This window comes from Solanum stenotomum, unplaced genomic scaffold (assembly GCF_019186545.1).
Source record: "Solanum stenotomum isolate F172 unplaced genomic scaffold, ASM1918654v1 scaffold3344, whole genome shotgun sequence".
Taxonomy (NCBI): Eukaryota; Viridiplantae; Streptophyta; class Magnoliopsida; order Solanales; family Solanaceae; genus Solanum; species Solanum stenotomum.
In genome coordinates, this window is record NW_026032461.1 from 1 (window position 1) to 18,740 (window position 18,740).

The following is an 18,740-nucleotide window of genomic DNA, read 5'->3' on the forward strand; positions in this document are numbered from 1 at the left end:
GGGGTTCTTATTAGCATTTCGGGAAGGGGATTTAAAGCACCCGAAACGTCCGCTAATACGCGGTTATCCGACGATTAACTATTTGGCTAATTTCGTTTGACTTAACTTGAATTGAACGAATTTGGTTAGGACTATTTTAAAAGAAAAATATTGAAATATTACCTAATGAAATATTTTTTTAAACTTATTTATTTATCTTTTAAGTCGAGTAAAACACGAATAAATTAGTTAAGTGATCAATTCAAAATGGGTGTCTTTTGGGGATTTGAATTCTTTTAACCTTAAGATTAATAGCGAATAATAACGAGTAAACAAATATAATAAAAACAAAGAGAGAAAGGAACTTGGGCCCAAGTTTGGTTTTTCTGTCCGCCTGGACCAATACTTGGGCCTGATTTCTACTTTTTGAAAAGGCTCAACACTCGGTACCTGTCCTAAACTAACACAATAATAATCAAGCTAAATGGGCTTTTAGCCCAATAATTACAAGAATACAAAAAGCTGAAAATTTAAGGCTCTTTTATGCCCATTTTTTCATTTTTCGTATACACTAGGTGTATACTAGTGTATACAATCCCGTATATCAGCTCCAAACACCTGTATGCCAATTCCATTTCGCTCTTTGAACACCGGAGGGCTGACTCGATACTCGAAAATGCAAAGAGGCAATGGGAAAAGTCCAAATAGACTCGGCGAAGCATCACATGTAAGGAAAGTGAAAGGAAAGAATTAACATGAGTAATTTAAGGTTGTCATTAAGCAATTTTGCCAATAAAGAGGCAGTGAGAAAGAAATGAATTCGTCAAACTTCAACATATGCAGCAGCAACACGTAACACAACACATATTAAGATATGAATTAATTGAACTACTATTAGAACAAGACATAATTCATCTTCTTTTTTTTTTTTTCATTTTTTAATAAACAAATGGAACCCAACATAATAATATTAATATGCTAGTTTAAAATAGGAATCAAATGTATCAGATAAAGTGAGGATCATACCACTAGATGGTTAAGAGCTCCACATCCAAATGACTATCAAGACAATTCCAATATTTTGGAAAGCAATAGTCGGCAACACTTAACTAAATAAACTAGATTGTTGATATTGAGACTTAAAACACTAAATAAACACTCATCCTTGAAAGAGTATCAATTTGAAGTGATGAACTCCAAATAACCCTTACACCAAATCGTATTTAACATAGCATATATAATCTTATAAACTTGATGGCTCAATACGCACCGATGTCTTTGAACACTAAGTAACGGGAACGGGACATGCTTTAGACAACCCGAAGTTAGAGCAAGAGATATTCCACCGGCGGGCACAATGAAAAATAAGGCAGTAAGCTATCTAATTCATACTATTTACACTAGTCAAGATACAAACGAAATAAACAACCCACGACATATTAAGAAAACAAACCTACCTATAGAAAACTAAATTTGGAATTTCAAACTAAACCACAAACCATAGACAACAAGATGCAATTAATCAGCAGTAGCAACAAACAACCAACAGTGAACTCAAAGAGGCATGAACCTTCAACATTTCAAGTTAAAGTTTACACAAGAAGAAATTTTTATTTTTATTTTTCAAGCTTAGAAGCAATAGAATTAACTACATATGCAATACGCGCATCTATATCATATATTGACAGAACTTAAAGGAAGAACAGTGAAGCAAATGCAAAATTATCATTCAAGCGGAGACATAAATGCAGGCATAAGACATAAACCAAATGGAAAGAGGAACATAAAACTTATACAGTAAAAGAAAAAACTATCAGCTAAGCACCAAATTTGAAAAAATGAAGAAAGGAACTGAGACCTCTATCACACATTTTAATGAAACAGTAATAAAACCTTCAAGTAAAACAAAGGAAATATCTATCATTAATATGAATAAACCTAACACCTGCCAACTAAAACACAATTACATATACTTTAACAAAAAAAACATATAAGAACTAGGAATGAATCGAACGAAACTAAAAAAAAGGCTTTTACCTTATAATGGGCAGCGAACCGGAACAAACAAGCTAGCGAGGACGAGCATTCACCACCGAAATGCGAATTCCGAGAACTTCGGCGATGTTATGAACCAAGTTCAACCCAATATCGATATCAAGGTCACACAAGTAGTTATTGGGTTGACAAGAGCTATTGGGCCGAAAGCAAGCAATAGGTCCAGTTTTATTTGGGATCCAGACCCATTTACACTTTGTTAAAAAGGACTAGGAATTAGAAGAATGGGGATGAAAAACTATTATGTGAAGCTTTGGCTTTCTGATCCTCTCATCCCCTTTCTATGGTCTTGTATCTCATCCCTTTCTGGTTACTTCTTTCTCGATTTATCTCTCCTTAGTTAGTGTATTATTACTTTGTTGTGCGTATTCTACATTATAACTTGTGTTCAGTGATTAATATATATAAGAGTGCTTTTGCTGGAATTGAGTTTGTTACATTGGTGCTTTCATTGAGAGACTCTAATGACAGCGGTGGTATTAGATCGATTCAGCGGTGCTGGTAATCCGGAGGACTGGATTAATAGGGCAGAACGATATTTCACTTTTCTGGGCTTCTCTGAGGAATATTGGCTACCTCTTCCTTCCTTATATCTCAATGGTGAGGCCCTCGAGTGGTTCCGTTGGTTGTTTCGCAACAAACAGTTTTTTGATTGGAATCATTTCAAGGAAAAATTAGCATTGCGTTTTCAGAAAGGAACTTATACAGAGTCTTCTGGGGTGGATGCTCAAATTACCAGTATTCTCGCTTTGCTTCAGAAGATTGAGGACAAATATTCATTTACGTCTCAACAGGTTGTAGTAGAAGATACTGGGATTTGTACTCCTACAGTCTTTAGCGGAGAGACGACGTCTCCTTCGACCGAAGAAAACTCAAACCCTGTGGATTATATTGAGGGTCATCCAGCACTGTTAGATACGTTTATCCATGACCATTCAGGTCATGTGGACTATGTGTTCGATGAAATGTCTAATGGAGTTTTCACCAAAGAAGTGGCAGAAACTTCTCCCGCCTCTATCGTTGTAGCTGATTTGAACCATATTCAGTCGCCTAAGGAGTTCGACAAATGTTTTCATAGTTACTGCCCCATCGTAGTCACAAAGGTGCAACCCGATACTCCATTCAAAATGCTTGATGAAGAAGCATCAGATCCTAAACACAGTGAAGTCCAACTGCTCGATGAAGGTTCCCCAAAAGATATGTCAAAGAGGTATGTTACTGCTAAGTCTTTGGATCGTGGCTTGAGTAAGCAGAAAATTGAATTTGAGACCTTTGACGACAAGTCTCTTGCTGAGTTTTTCGTGGAGACTGAGACAATTGAGAAGCTATATCTTTATGATTTTTTTCTGGAGATCGAGGATAGCAGTCCACGAAGTAACATGCCTTCGGATGGATTGCTTGTTGTTGAGCATGGAAAGTTTAGTGATGAATTCAGTGCTCGCAATATTTTGTGTCAATTTTTATTTAATCATGGTGATATTGCCGCTATTCATGGAACTGCAACATATCTTTGTATATGGGATCCGGGTATAAGTTTCAAGTTTAAGACTCTCATACGTGCAGTGAACACGAAGCCACCATTATTGTTGGGCTCTATTGGTACTTTTGGCTTCATTGTTTATGCTTACTCCGTCACTCAAGTGTGGGATCCCGGACAACAAAGGTGCATGCATTCTCCAATTTTGCTATTTGTCTTTGCATTGACAGCAATTACCTCTTTGAATTTTAATTCTCGGGACACTTTTGCTAAGTGGACAATTGCATACAAGATGGTAGTGATGGAATGAAAAGTGGATGATACATGCGCTGAGGTGAACCGTGTGTTTGAGGACAGTTCCCAAAGAGTTTCATCAAGAGAAATACAATCAATTGCACCTCTGGATATTATACGTCTTCCCAAATTATTTCGATTCCTGCAACAACTACTAGCACAACTAATTTTTGTTCTCCAAGCTCCAAAGAGTAAGGTAAGGTATNAGCATGCTGTATCTGCTTATTTAGCATGTCTACAAGGCTGCATCAAGACTATGGCAGACTCGATTGAGCAAGAGTTGCGTAATCTCTCTATGCTTGAGGAGATCATGGTCTACTTTGGCGCTCAGGGTGTACCAGCTAGTTATGCTACAGGTTATGATCTTGAATTTGAGTATACTCTTACTGGATATAGTGCTGATGAATTCATTAGTTTGATCATGCCAGCCACTTTGGATTCGGGTGATAAATTTGGTTGCCCTCCCACTTTCTCCCTGTATGAATTTGTTGCACTACAAACTTGTGAAAATGATCATTGGAGTTTGGTTGTGATTGAAAGTGAACTTGAGATGGTGAAAGTAACTTCAATTGTTGCTGCTTATGTTGTTCACAAGGCAATGCTCAATGAGTGTAAAAACACATTTATCTTGGTTAGTTGTGGGAAGGTTAAAACTACAACGAGGCTTATGCACTATCTTGCCCATTTCCGTGGCCATAGACTCGTTAAAGAGCGTATTATAGCACAAGTTTTGGAGTCAAATCCAGTACTTAAAGTACTTCACAATGTTATTAATACAATTCAACTTAAGTTTTCAAGCCAGCGTGGTATATCTGGCAAGATTCAACTTGCGGAGCTTTGAAAAAACATATGGTGGTATTATTGATGCTCATGACTCTGTTAATGTTAAGGACATGAAAATTGTTATGCTTAGCAAGAAAGAGCAGCTCTACTCGAACCTTGAGGACAAGGTTCTTTTTGAGGACGAGAGTATTGTTATGAACCAAGTTCAACCCAATATCGATATCAAGGTCACACAAGTAGTTATTGGGTTGACAAGAGCTATTGGGTCGAAAGCAAGCAATAGGTCCAGTTTTATTTGGGATCCAGACCCATTTACACTTTGTTAAAAAGGACTAGGAGTTAGAAGAATGGGGATGAAAAACTATTATGTGAAGCTTTGGCTTTCTGATCCTCTCATCCCCTTTCTATGGTCTTGTATCTCATCCCTTTCTGGTTACTTCTTTCTCGATTTATCTCTCCTTAGTTAGTGTATTATTACTTTGTTGTGCGTATTCTACATTATAACTTGTGTTCAGTGATTAATATATATAAGAGGCTTTTGCTGGAATTGAGTTTGTTACAGGCGAGCTCGGACTATGCGTGAAAGAAGAAACACAGCTCAAAGAAACTCAAATCCTTTTGGAAGCTAATCGAGAATGCTTTTTTGTTTCAAGTTTTGACTCTCTATTTGCGACCTTAGAAAATATTTTCTCTATCAACTATCGTTCTCAATACCTCCTTTTTTCACCAATTTTTCCAACTAAAATCTCTTTTTTCCAAAACAAAAAACCTCCTCTCAACAATGAATAACCAACGATTATATAGAAGGAAAGAAATGGGTTCGGAAACGGACCAAAATTCGGGCAAAACATGGCCCAATTCCAAATTCAAAAATAAAAAAATCTTTCACAAATAAGGGGAGGCAACCTTTCCCTGCGATTTCGACCCATTCCGAAAGAGGAAAGGGCGAATCGACGCTTGGGATCGACTCCTTCGTCCTTGAGCGACGACGTGGCATCATCCCGCGCGAGCAAAGGACAACAAACACTGTTGCCAGGACGAAAACACATGTGTTTTTCGCTGCTGGAACAGTGTTTTTGTACTATTGTTCTGGCCGAGGAGGAAGACGACACGGAAAAGAGAAACACGTCTGCTCTTCCGTGTTTTGACTCCGTGAAGACGCTGCGTGAACTGATGTTGTCGTTCGATGCCTATTGTTGATGTCGTATTTGCTGAAAAGTTCACGCTGCTGAAACGATGTTAACACTACTGCTTCTATTAACATCACTGATGGCAGTGATAGGTTTAAAGGTTGGGAAAGTGAAGTGGGCCGGGTTGGGGAATCATTTGGTGGGTTGTGTTGGATTATTAATGGATGAATATAGTATTGTTGGGAATTGGTGGGCTGGAAAATAGGTGGATTTGGGCTGGGAATTACGGGAGATAGGAATTGGAAAAGGAGGGGTTGGCTGAATGGAGGGATTTGGGCTGAAAAAATGGCCCAATATTTGGTACTTTAAAGGTTAAAAAAAAGAGATGGCTAAAATCGTAAATAAGGTGTAGCCACATTGAATTTCATTTGCGACTTCGGCTAAAACCTAAATAAGATGAATTATTAAAAACTAATTAACGCGCTTCTTAATCTTAACGAAATAAAATAATTAACTTAATAAAAATAACTAATTCAACAACATAGCTATAATTCAAACTAAATTAGATTAATAAAGCGTTTAATGTTAAAATAATAATAATAATAATAATGAAATCTTTTTTTTTTTNTTTCACCGCTTCGTTGAAACCTCCGGTGACTCGACAAAGTCTTTGAGGGTCGGAGAGGAATTGAACTTTGGTTTTGCATAGTTGTCAAGCAGAGGGGGCTGGAGCTATCTTTTGTGCATTTTCTTAGTACACGTGTTTAGTAGTGATACTGACATGTGTTTTCATGGAAAGGAAAAGTAGTAATTTAATGTACCATGTGCTTTTGGTACAATTCTATGATGCTGTAATAGTCCTAGTGTTGTTGGCTTATATATATGAGTAATAATATATATAATATTTTATCACATTATTTCTAATAATTGATATTTATTATTAGGTCTTGTAAAATGATTTGAGAATAAATAATTAAAATCCAAAGAGTAAAATATGAAAAAATACATATTATTTTTTCTTGATATGTTAAAAGTGACAAGTAAATATTATATTAATGAAACATTCTAATTATTATTTATAATTTATTTATAATTCGAATAGATAATTTATTTTAAAAAATTATAATCATACTTCTATTTTTATTACGTCATTATTTTTGTGTTATCTACACTGAAATATATTTTTTGAAGTTATCACTCTCTATTATTTTAATTTGTGTAAATACATATGAAGAAGAAAATGTTTATGATTCAAAATTGAGGTTGGAGTATGATTTTTAATTCAAAGACGATGCAAATAATTTTCACTTGTTAATAAACAAAAAAAAACATGAAAATCATTAAAATAAAAATAAAGAACTGATCGGAGAGAACAAGGGGAAACGTGATGCTAATAAGGAAAAAAGAATAAAACTTCAACTTGTATATGATTTTATTTCCTTGTTTAATCGATTTTAAAAAGAATGTCACTCTCTTTATTTAGTAACAGTTTGATCTTAAAATACATGATTTGTAGTCACACAAACAATTATACTTATTTCAAATCAGAAGTTTCATAAGTTTTTAAAATTTCGTATCAAGTCAAACTATATCACATAAATTAAAATGAAGAAAAGAGAATAGTTGGATAACATTTCTGCTAGAAAGAAGTTGGTCTCCTACTGTTCACATCCATTAATATTACCAAAGAAAACAGTTGTGCAACAATAGATGCAGAAAGTACCAAGGCTCGTTTGGTAGCTAGATACGTCTAAACCTGATACATGAATAATTTGGTTATTTATGTATTTATTTTATATCATGTTTAATTTGCAAATAGGATAAGAGTTATTCATTTACTAATTTTATACAATATTTGGTTGGTCGGTTTTCAAATGTTGTATAAAAGTTATTCATGTACTATTTTTTACAGTGGTTGCATTTTTTTGTAACCGTAACATAATTAATATTTATATAACTTATGAGGGAATCTATGTATAATTTATGCGGAATAGAAAGTTGAATAAGTTTTTTTTTCTTCGGAAACGGAAGGATTTTATTTACTTAATTAGAAGGTTCATCCATATAAAAATGAACTAGGTCTAGACAATGTAGTTCCAGTTGCATCTCTTTTGAGAGCTTTTGATACAAACAAGGGTATTAGTTATACATGTATTAAAGTGGTAAATTAGACATTCATCCGTATTAATTTTAAATGTATATAATTTACAACAAAACAAACAATTAATACATGTTAAATAATATTAAGGACATTTTAAAAACAAAATATTTACTATAAAAACATTTTAAAATCACATTATAAACAAAGTAGATTTTTATTCATTTCACAACATTTTTTACTCTTTTCTGTAAATTCAATAAAAAAAAAAAAACAAATAGTACCAAGTCCACGATTCTTTGCCTTCCTTTTTTCTTTTGACAATTTCCACATTGGGTACAACATGGAGCTCGTTGAACCACTTGAGCTTATTAATCCATTTGCACCCGGGTCTAAATGTAATGGTATTTCAATGCTATTTAATTACTGTCATATAAACGGAGAATTATGAATGATTTTATATACTCTCGAATAATAGTTCAATTTAGAAAATTAAGAGATAATTTATCTTTTATGTCTATTTTATTCTTGCTATTAAATACTTATTTATCATCTAACATCATTTTCAAAAGATCAAATTTAATAAAGTGAATGATAATATAGTAACATTATTCCTATTATTTATTACTCCCTCCGTTTCAAAAAGAATGATCTAGTTTGACTTGATACGGAGTTTAAGAAAATAAATAAGATTTTTGAATCTTGTGGTCCTAAATTAAAGTTATGTCAAATGTATAAATTTTCCCTTTAATTTTGTGGCCTTAAACATACTACATGGAAAGCTGAAATTAAAATGTTACCAAAAGAAAGAAAAATGTCTTTTTTTTTTAAACAGACTAACAAAAAAGAGGTTATGCGTTTCAAAACGAAGGGGAGCACTAACGGTATGTCAAGTCAAGAATAAAGAACTATGGTTGGATAAGCCGTATTTGAACAAATAGTACAGTGGAGCCTGTTGATCCCCAAATTAAATTGACACATCTTTCCTTTTATAGTCTAAAGTTTGTAGAAAAAAACTAAGGCAAGTGGCGTTCTATTCTATGGAAATGGAGCTCTCTCCTTCAGATGTATGTTCCCAAATGCCCTGCCAACTGGACTGGTGTCAACTGGAGTCCAACGCCTGGGCATTTTCGAGCAGAAAATACAAAGATGAATTGGGTTACCAGCGAACCATTCACCCTATCATGTGTGAGTCTGTTGTGAATATCAAACTTATTTTCCAATTTTTGCTTAGCACTAGTAAATCTTTTGAATCTTATCTTCTTCATACAGCTGCTGCTTCTGTTTTATCCATGTTTCCAACTGAGAAATGGAGGATCCAATCTGTTATGGAGAAAATGTCGACTTCAAATGTTTCTCTGGTTCAATTCTGGGCACCCATCAAGGTCAATGGATCTACTTTCATGTCCACTACGGATCAAACATTTGGTTTCTATAACGAACTCGATAAGAGGCTCTCTTCATACAGGAAGCTCTGTCTAGATACCTTGATTCCAATTGACGACTACATCGAAAGTCTATTTGGCCCAATTGAACGAGTTTACACAAGATGCTTGCCAGAATATAACCCCGACGTCCGAAGCTACTCCGCTGCAGAATTTCCACTGCTCGAAACTGCAATTCGCTTGGGAATTCATTCTTATTATGCAGTTCCAGTGTTCAACAACTATGACCAGCAGTACCGTGGTGTACTTGAGATTGTATCTACACAACCATCTCTTCATCTTTCCGATCTTATTACGGTATTTGCTCATCAATTCTTTTATTTTATTTTCATAATGCTCAACCACATTGGTTATTCACTTTTGTTTATATTCCGTATTTACTGTTTGAACAAGTCTGTAACCCTTTGTTTAATTTTCCATCATAGGGGTCGAAAATCTATTCATTTCAGTTGCATAGCATTTGTAATTCAAGGGACATGCTTTTTGGACTTTTAGAGGTATGATGTTGCCTTTTTGATTTCTGTGAAACCAAACAAAATAAATAAAAAGGATCAGAGACTGTTCTCGTTTTTATTTCCATTGCTCTACTGACTACTATATCTGTCCCACTAATTCCATAGCTTATCATTTTTATAGCCGCCTGTTGATGATAGACTTGATGAAATAAAGAACGGGTTATATGAGATCCTTGAAAGAGACAGTTTACCCTTTGCTCAAATTTGGGTTCCTTATTCTCCATCTGTCTCTTTAAAAGTCTTGTATTGTGCTGCTGCCTCCATCTATGAACGTTCGAGTTCAATGTGTCATGAGTTTGAACATATTTCTGAGGCCTGTTTTATTGAGAGCGGTACGGCATTGGTCGGGAGGGCATTTGCATCCCAAGGTTCATGCTTTTGCAAAGATGTTACTCTATTAAGCATCAAAGAGTACCCTTTGGTGCCTAGTGCACAAAAAGTTAGATTCACTCAGAGTTTTGCAATTTGCTTGCAAAGTAAATGCGCCAACAATAGCGTTTACGTAGTTGAGTACTTTCTGCCACCCAACAAAATGTCTGCTAGAGATACAAGGACTTACATAAATATGCTTATATCCACAACGAAAGAACGACTTCCAGGTTTCATAGTTGCTCCTGGAAAAGAACTAGGGCAGAGGATCCTCGTTGAAGTTGTTAAAGTTTCCCCGAGTGATGAATTTGACTCCTTTGAAATTGACCAATCTCTACCGAGTGTTCAATCACTTCAGGATGGAGGAGGAACAACAGAAATTGGCCGTCTGCTGAGTGTTCAATTTCTTCAGGATGTAGGAGAAACAACTGAAATTGATTCTTTCTGCCAACAGTCAAATAATGTTGTTGCTGCTGCTGCACTACTGGTTCCTTTCTTGTTCATCAGACAAGCGTGACTTACTCAACTGTGAAAGGACAATGGAAGTTGATCTGTTACTTCCTCATCCAATAGAGGAAGCTGTGACAAACAGAGGAAAAGTTAACTTGGATGTAGCACATGATGACCACATTGAGGATACACCTGAAATAATGCAACTTGATTCACACTTTGAGCAACCAAATATAGAAATTAATTCTGCGGGAAATGCAACGACTAACAACAATAAAATCCATTCGCATAAGAAAAACACAATACAAAGGATAGAAAAAGATTATGGGATAATTCGCAAGATTCTGGAGCAGCATTTTGGCATGACTCTTCAAGATGCTGCCAAAAGTCTACATGGTAAGTTCACTAACTTTAGCACAGTTGAGGTTCGTAGTTCTTTTGTGTTATTATGTATATGTACGCTCATATGCCTTTGACCGAAATGACTTATGCATAGGTTCACTGAAATCCCTTTTGTGTACTTCTTTTATTGCAGTTAGTCGAGCAACACTGAAACAAATATGTAAAGAATATGAAACCACTAGATGGCCAAATTACAAGACTAGAAAGGTTAATGTCCATGTTAGCCAAGGCGTATCTTTTCAAGGTGCTGAACCATATGTGGTCGATCAACAATATCCTGCTCTTTCCCAAGATAAAGGCACAGATTATTTGGGTCACAAAAATATCTCCTGCAACAGGAAAACCTTGTGATAAAGTGATGACGGTAAAGGTTACATATAGAGGTGATATCATAAAGTTTCAACTCTCCCTTTCATCAACGAGGGTAGAATTGGAGGGAGAAGTGGAAAAGAGGCTTAAGATATCACTTGAAAGGTTTTCAATCAAGTATCAAGATGAAGGTGACGATTGGATTTTGATAACTACTGATTCAGATTTGAGGGATAGGATGAATTCACTTAGATTGTTGGGAAGGACTACTATGAGATTACTGGTTACCCCTGAAGCTGACACATGAAGGATTTTCTGTAAGTTTTGTTATGGTTCATCTTCAATGCAGAAATGTTATCTTTTGGTGACATGGTGTTTGTCTCTTCCCTGCTGTGTTGTGATATGTCTTTGTGCTCAGTGAACCAAGGTGATTAATGCTGTTATGAATGAGGGATTGTTAAATTACTCTTGAAGTCCTAAAAGATGCCTATATATAGAAGAGGAAAATAATCCATTAAGACTTATGCACACTTTAATTGGATGATTGTTACATATTGTTTCATATCGTACTATATTATTTTAATAAATACAACGTTTGGATAGATTATATTCATTTCGTCGTTACATAATGTCTCACACCAACAATTTGAATAATAAAACTACAAGAAAAGTAGGATATATGGTAGAGCTACTATAAGAAGGTAAAGGCAAAAGGATAAAATATGATTATTAAATAATAAATAAAGATAAAATGAGAAGAAAATATTAAGGTAATGACGCGATCACATCAAATCGGTTATTACACAAAATGGGACCTTTTGTTGTTACCTAACGATATGATAGAATAATATTTAAGTAACAATCAAAATACCCATTGTATTTAAACTAGCAGTATAATACAATACAACGGGTAACAACCATCCAAACAAGGTGTAAGAGTTATGTTATTTTCTTTTGATTAGCTATTTTTGTAATAACAGTCTAGAATCTCCCTTATCTATTTTCCATTTGCTCTTTGATTGCATGAACAATCTATTTGTAATTAGTTCCTTTGATGATCAATACAAAGCTTAATTTGTTACATTATTGTTCCTACTCCATGTCTCTCTGTCCTTTTAGCATGCTCGATATGCAGTTCAACACCCTCTTTGAATCAGTGAACGCACTGCAAGATTGGGTGAAGGTGATGTAAGGGAGTCATTCTAGTATGGTCTCTTCCATTTACCGTATGATCACTACTGCAGGATGAGATGCAATCGGACTCCACGGCTTCGGATACTCCAGAAATTTCAGGTGCTACAACTATCACCTCTGTGTGAGAGTCAGATTACAATGATAGTAACACTGAGTTGGCTGATGTCGTGAAATCACCTCTGGATTGACAGCTTTCTGGAGAAACAATACCAAAAAAAATGTTTTCCGACATTCGGTCTAGTGCTTCGGTTGTCATCACTTAGACCACCGCACATAATCTGAATTTTGAGATTGAGGATGTTGACAACCAACTGGTAGCTATGGAGTTTTCACAATTGTTGGATTTTGACTTTGCATTGCCCTTTCGCAAGGATATCTATTTACAACAAATAAATGGACATTCCTGTTGACTTCTCTAATCATAGTAAACCTGGATAATTTTTCACCATTTCTGAGAACATCTCTTCTTTTCCAAATATGCCATATGATAAATATTGGAACTGCATTAAAAAGAGGTCTCAGTTTAACATTACAATCAGCACCCCACCATTTGTCAAGTGTTTGTTTCAGCTGTATATAAGGTCCCTGTATCCCTGCAGGTCTTGATAGACTTCTCCATAGAAAATTGGCATCTGGGCATGCTACAAACAAATGATCAAAACTTTCTGTTACAACGAACACAGGTAACAGAGTCAACAATTCTGCACCTAATTAATACCTCTCCAATGGGGGATTCTTTTAAACTACATTCTCCATAGAAGAAAAGAAACTCTGAAAGGAATTCTTTTTTCCCAAATGATCATCATATCCTGCTGGTTGTCCTTCCTTTTTCTCAACATTTCCCAAGCACTTCCAACAGTGAAGTTTCCTTTACTGTTGGGCATCCACCATGGTTTGTCCTTTTCATTAGAAGATAGACATACACAAATTAGTATTCAGATGATCACATATTTCTTCCCCAAACCTCTCCCTTATCATTGTAATGACCCGGTCGGTCATTTTTGGAAAGTTCCGTGAAATTATCATTTTTCCCTCTCAATATTGATCCCGAGTCTTTTATGATTGAGTTTGAAAAGTTGATTTTTTTGAACTTGAGTTAAAAGTTGAGAATTTGGTAAGTTTTGAGTTTGAAAGGCTAAGTTGTTAAGAAAGTGGTTTACGGTGTCTTTTGGAGTTTTGAGTGTCGGAATGGAATTCCGTCGATTCCATCAGTCCCAAAATGTGAAATCTAACTTGCGAGAGTTGTTGATTTCTAATTCTGAATCTTTTTGAGGATTTGAGGTCCTAAGTTGTGAAATTGTGGAATTTTAGCCTTTGGGTTGACTTTGGTCAATATTCGGGGTTCGGATGCTCGGATCGGAATTCTCAGAGTTTCGTTGGTTTCGGGGGTGATTCTAGGCCTAGGTGATGTCTTGGTTGATTTTTGAGAGGTTCCGACCTTGTTTTAGCCTTTTTAGGTGTAAGTTAGTTTCTTGTGGTTTTCGCGGATGTCAAAATTGTAACACCCCAAAAATTTATAAGTTAAGACCCAAATTATTCTTCATTTACATGTAAGGTCGTATCGGGTGATTCTTAAATTGACTATATGTGTAAAGGTAAATTCTTTAGTGTGGGAATGATATTGGATATCAATTAAGGTCACTAGAAACTCCTACCACAAAGTTGAGTTAAAATCTTCATTTCCGATTAAGTTTTGACATAAGATTCAACTTTAGTTAACTTCAAACGATCATATCTCTCAGCACATAATGAATTAGGTGGCCTATGATCTAACAAATTAAAGGTTTTTGAGTCATCTTTCCAATGCCACCAAGTTTGCCTCATTTCGTGTTTGGAGTAAAAAAGTTATGACCATTTTACCAAAGGCTGTCAAACCAAAGTTTTTTGAGTCTGTGAATGATGATCCCAAGCGACGGACCGTAGGTTGAATGACGACCTGTCCTATCCGGTCATCGGTAGAATACTGGGGGTCAACTTTTGGGACCCAAATCCTACAAACCCAACCGACGGTTCGTAGGTGGACCTACGGGCCGTCATTTGGACTCGTAAATGGACTTTTGAGCCTTAAAAACTCAAAATAGAATCCACGGATGAGATCTACAGTCCGTGGGTCAAACCTCGACCTATAGAAGGTTTTTTCGCCAGTTTTAAGAAGGGTAGTTTAGTCTTTTCTCACCCTTTCTAAGCCCAACCCACGAATTTTTTTCACCTAATTAAGCTCTAAGCAGTGTTAAAACATTATTTTACATTCACACTTCAAAGACTTAGAGGAAGGATTCAAGAGGAGAAAAGCTAGGGTTTTCTATCGTTCTTCGATATTCATCGATTTCGCTAAGGACTTTGTTTTTCCCAAGTGTGAAAGACTATCATAGTGTTGGACTAGTTCGTCCTCACGCCCTACATCTACTTTCAAATTAGTAAAAGAGTAATCTAGGTTTCTATCCCTAGATTTGAGTATTCTTGAGATGAGTTGATTTTGAGTTCTTGAGTTCCTGATTCTTTTTGAAATTATATTCCTAATTATTGAATTGCTATATGTTATGCATTAAGATTCTTGAGTAGATTCGTTCATGTCTATATTTCAATATGAACCCTATGAATTGAGTATTCTTGAGATGAGGTTGAGTTCTAGGTATTGAGTTTTCTATATTGTTATTGAGATCCTTGAGTTGATTCGTTCATGTCTATATTTTAGCATGAACTCTATTTTGAGTTATAAATTTTGACAATCTTTTAAAGCCAACATATGTGTTTTAAACTGAGTTTTTGAGAAAGTAAAGAGGAGTTTGAGAAAGAGTTTTAACCAAGATTTGAACAAGAGTAAAAGGGAACTAAGTATTTCCCAAATGTTCTATTTTTACATTGAGCAGAGAACTATGATTCATGATTAGTATGACCATCGAGTATGCCATTAATGTGTAAGCAGTACGACATTTAGATATGCCATCAATGTTTATGGAGTATGACTTTCTGAGTCATCAATGATCAGATCACAATAAACATTTGTTTTAAACTATTTTTTTGAGAAAGTAAAGCAGAGTTGAGTAGAGTTTAAAAAGAAAATTTGAGTAAAGTTTAAGGGAACTAATTGATTCCCAAATGGATTACTTTTACATTGAGAAAGAGGAATTTTGATTTCTAAATGAGTTTATGAGTTCAAAGATATTTCAGAGCATTACCTCTTTTAAGTGGTTATTTTGAGTAATTATCTCAAAAAAGAGAAAGAGTGTTTTATACATTTTAGCATGAGTATATTATTGGGAGTAGTATTGAGCACCGATATGGGGATGAGTTCAGACAACTCAAAATCCTCATAAACCATGTATGCCAACATAGGTAAAAAATCATACTTTTTAGATGAATCCTTAGTGCCTTCGGGCAGAGCTTAATGGATCCACTTAGTTGAGGTGTTCTATACCCCGACAAGGTATAGGACAGTTCTGGCAGTGTGGGTGAGACGTTGTATCATCACGTAGCCCATAGTGATGGTTGTCGATTAGAGAATCTCCTAAATAGAGTTAAAAGCATATTTTTATTATATCACTTAATATGCTGAGTTCAGAGATGAGTAAGTATTTTTGTAAAGTTTTAATGATTTCACCCCTTTATTTTTTTACATTCAATTGAGTATATATCTATATCTATTGCAGTCCTTTCATTCAGCTATTTGTTATTCAGCTATATTACATACTCGTACATTCAATGTATTAATGTCATTCGACCTGCATCTTTTAATGATGCTGATACAAGTTCTTAGGATCCTCAACAAGAGTCCGTTGAGATCACTTCGTCTGCTCGCCAACTTTTGAGTAAGACCTCCTTGCTTTCGGAGGACTCCAGTTTTATGAGTTGTTAGTATTAGTAACATTTTGAGTAATCGTGGGTCTTGTCCCGACACTCATCTATATATACTAGAGGCTTCATAGATAAACAATTTTGTAGAGTCTTTCAGTTTTCAAATGTTTTATTTTAACTTATGATTCATACTCAGTATATTCAACAAAGTTTTGAGATTTAGTAAGTTGTTTTTAAACGTTTCTTCCAATTTGATGCTTATGTATGCTTGAGTTAGTCTTCCGCTTGTAGTCAGCCAGGATAAGGGTTCGCTTGGGGATCAACAATGGTTCTAGAGTGCCCGTCACGTTCAGGGTGTAGGCTCGGGTCATGACAAAAACGCTGCTCTAGAATTAGTTGAGTTGTACATTCCTAACCCAATAACATACTTCTTGGAGTTTTAGAGGTATGGTGTTGTTGCATTTTTTATTTTGGCGAAACTAAACAAAATAAATGAAAGTAAAAAGGAGAGATCAGTCCTACTAATTTCATAGCTTATCTTATCATTTTTATAGCCGCTGGTTAATGAACCTGACGATATACAAGACGAGCTATATGAGATCCTTGAAAGACATAGTTTACTCTTTGCTCAAATTTGGATTCCTTTTTCTCCATCTGGCTCTTTAAAAGTCTTGTATTGTGCTGCTGCCTCCATCAATAAACATTTGAGTTCAATGTATCATGACTTATAATATACTTCTGGGGTCTGTTTTATTGAGAGCGGTAAGACGTTGGTTGGGAGGGCATGTAAACTAACATTACAATACAATACAACTGGTAACAACCATCCAAACAAGGTGTAAGAGTTATGTTATTTTCTTTTCATTAGCTATTTCGTAATAATAGTCTGGAATTGTTACAATAATCAAATGTTAGTTGATCAGTGTACTGGAAGTTAGTTAAACTGTTAGTGTAACTGAATCCGTTAGATAGAATAAGTCAGTTAAAATGTATTCTTCATAAATAGATTGTAATCATCAGTTACAGGGAATATGAAATATACAGATTCACTTTCTCTCTTCTTCTCTCTGTTTCTCTCTTCTTCTATTCATCTCCATTGATTGAATCCTCGAGTTCTCTCCTGGACAATCTTTCGATCCTCGAATCTTTAGGATTCTTGCAATCCAGCCAATATCCAGTAACATTGGTATCAAAGCTTAACGTTCCTTGGCAACGATGGCGAAAGGAAGTCGACCAGTTGGGGAAACAAGTAATGACAATTCTGTAGCAGAAATTGGGGATTTACGGGATATGATGCAAAATCTGGTAACAGAGATGGGGAATTTAGCTGGTAAGGTCTCATCCTTGGAGAAATTAGATCATGCAGTGATGGAATTGAGGAATCAGATTTCAGCAGAAAATCGCAGGGGTACTGTTCCATTGGGACATGAAGGTGTTTCTGATGGAAATGATAGTTTAGGGGTTCCTAGGGAAAAGGAAAGAAGTCCTCGCACAAGTAATAATTCCCAATCGAACTTCAATAGGTGGTCACGAATAGAGTTCTTGAGGTTTTGGAGGGAAGATCTTAGGTCATGGTTGTTCAAAATTGATCAATTCTTTTCCATGGAGAATGTTGGTCATGATGAGAAAGTTACAGTTGCGGCTCTGCAATTGGAAGGGGAGGCCATCTAATGGCATTTGTCATTCATGAGATATAGACCATACTTACAACCACCAAATTGGGGTGACTATGTGAGGGCATTGGTTGAAATCGGTACTGATTTTGATGATCCCATGGAGGAAATAAAAAAGAACAAGCAAGTTGGTAGTGTAAAGGATTATCAGTCAGTGTTTGAGAGAAACTTGACAAGGGTGAATTTGTCACAAGAAAATGCTATTAGTTGTTTTATTGGAGGTCTGAAACCTGAGTTGAATAGTGTTGTGAAGATCACCAATCCTACTTCATTATCTCAGGTGTACAAGAGTGCAAGAATGCAGGAAGCATACCTGCAGGCGGTGAGGCAACCTGACCATAATCAACCTCAGATGCATACAAGGAAGTTCTTGGACCAAAGGAATTTTACTAGTAAGCCTCTTTTACCTACTCTAGGTAGCAATAATTCTAGCTTTTCTAAAGGAGTCAATAGAAGAACTGTGAGCTTAGAGGAGATGAATGAAAAAAGGGCCAAAGGGTTGTGTTATTTTTGCACTAAAAAATATACGCCAGGACACAAGTGTAAAACTTCTAAACAGTTATATTTGTTGGAAGTGGATGAAAGGGATGAGTTGCAGAATTCAATAGAGGATTAAGGGAATATCTTGCAAGAATCCCAGAGTGATACGTTAGATTTGGGGCAACCTGTGGAGCACATGGAGATCTCAATGCATGCTTTAAATGGGTCATTGGGTTTTAGGACTTTAAAAGTAACTGGATACCATTCTAAAATGGCATTACACATCCTCATT

The 18,740-nt window shown here is 35.6% G+C and overlaps 1 protein-coding gene across 1 annotated transcript; it reads left to right on the forward strand.

The window, feature by feature from the left end:
• The first annotated feature begins 8,862 nt into the window (after positions 1–8,862).
• Positions 8,863–10,662, forward strand: LOC125852288 (protein NLP7-like). The gene is made up of 2 exons (XM_049532018.1): positions 8,863–9,558; positions 9,898–10,662. Exons 1-2 carry the CDS (start codon positions 8,863–8,865, stop codon positions 10,660–10,662), a joined length of 1,461 nt encoding a protein of 486 aa, XP_049387975.1.
• The last annotated feature ends 8,078 nt before the right edge of the window (positions 10,663–18,740 follow it).

Coding starts and splice junctions, on each gene's coding strand:
- LOC125852288 (XM_049532018.1), top strand. CDS start 8,863: ATGGAGCTCTCTCCTTCAGATGTATGTTCCCAAATGCCCTGCCAACTG. Junction 9,559..9,897: donor ATCTTTCCGATCTTATTACG/GTATTTGCTCAT, acceptor TCATTTTTATAG/CCGCCTGTTGATGATAGACT.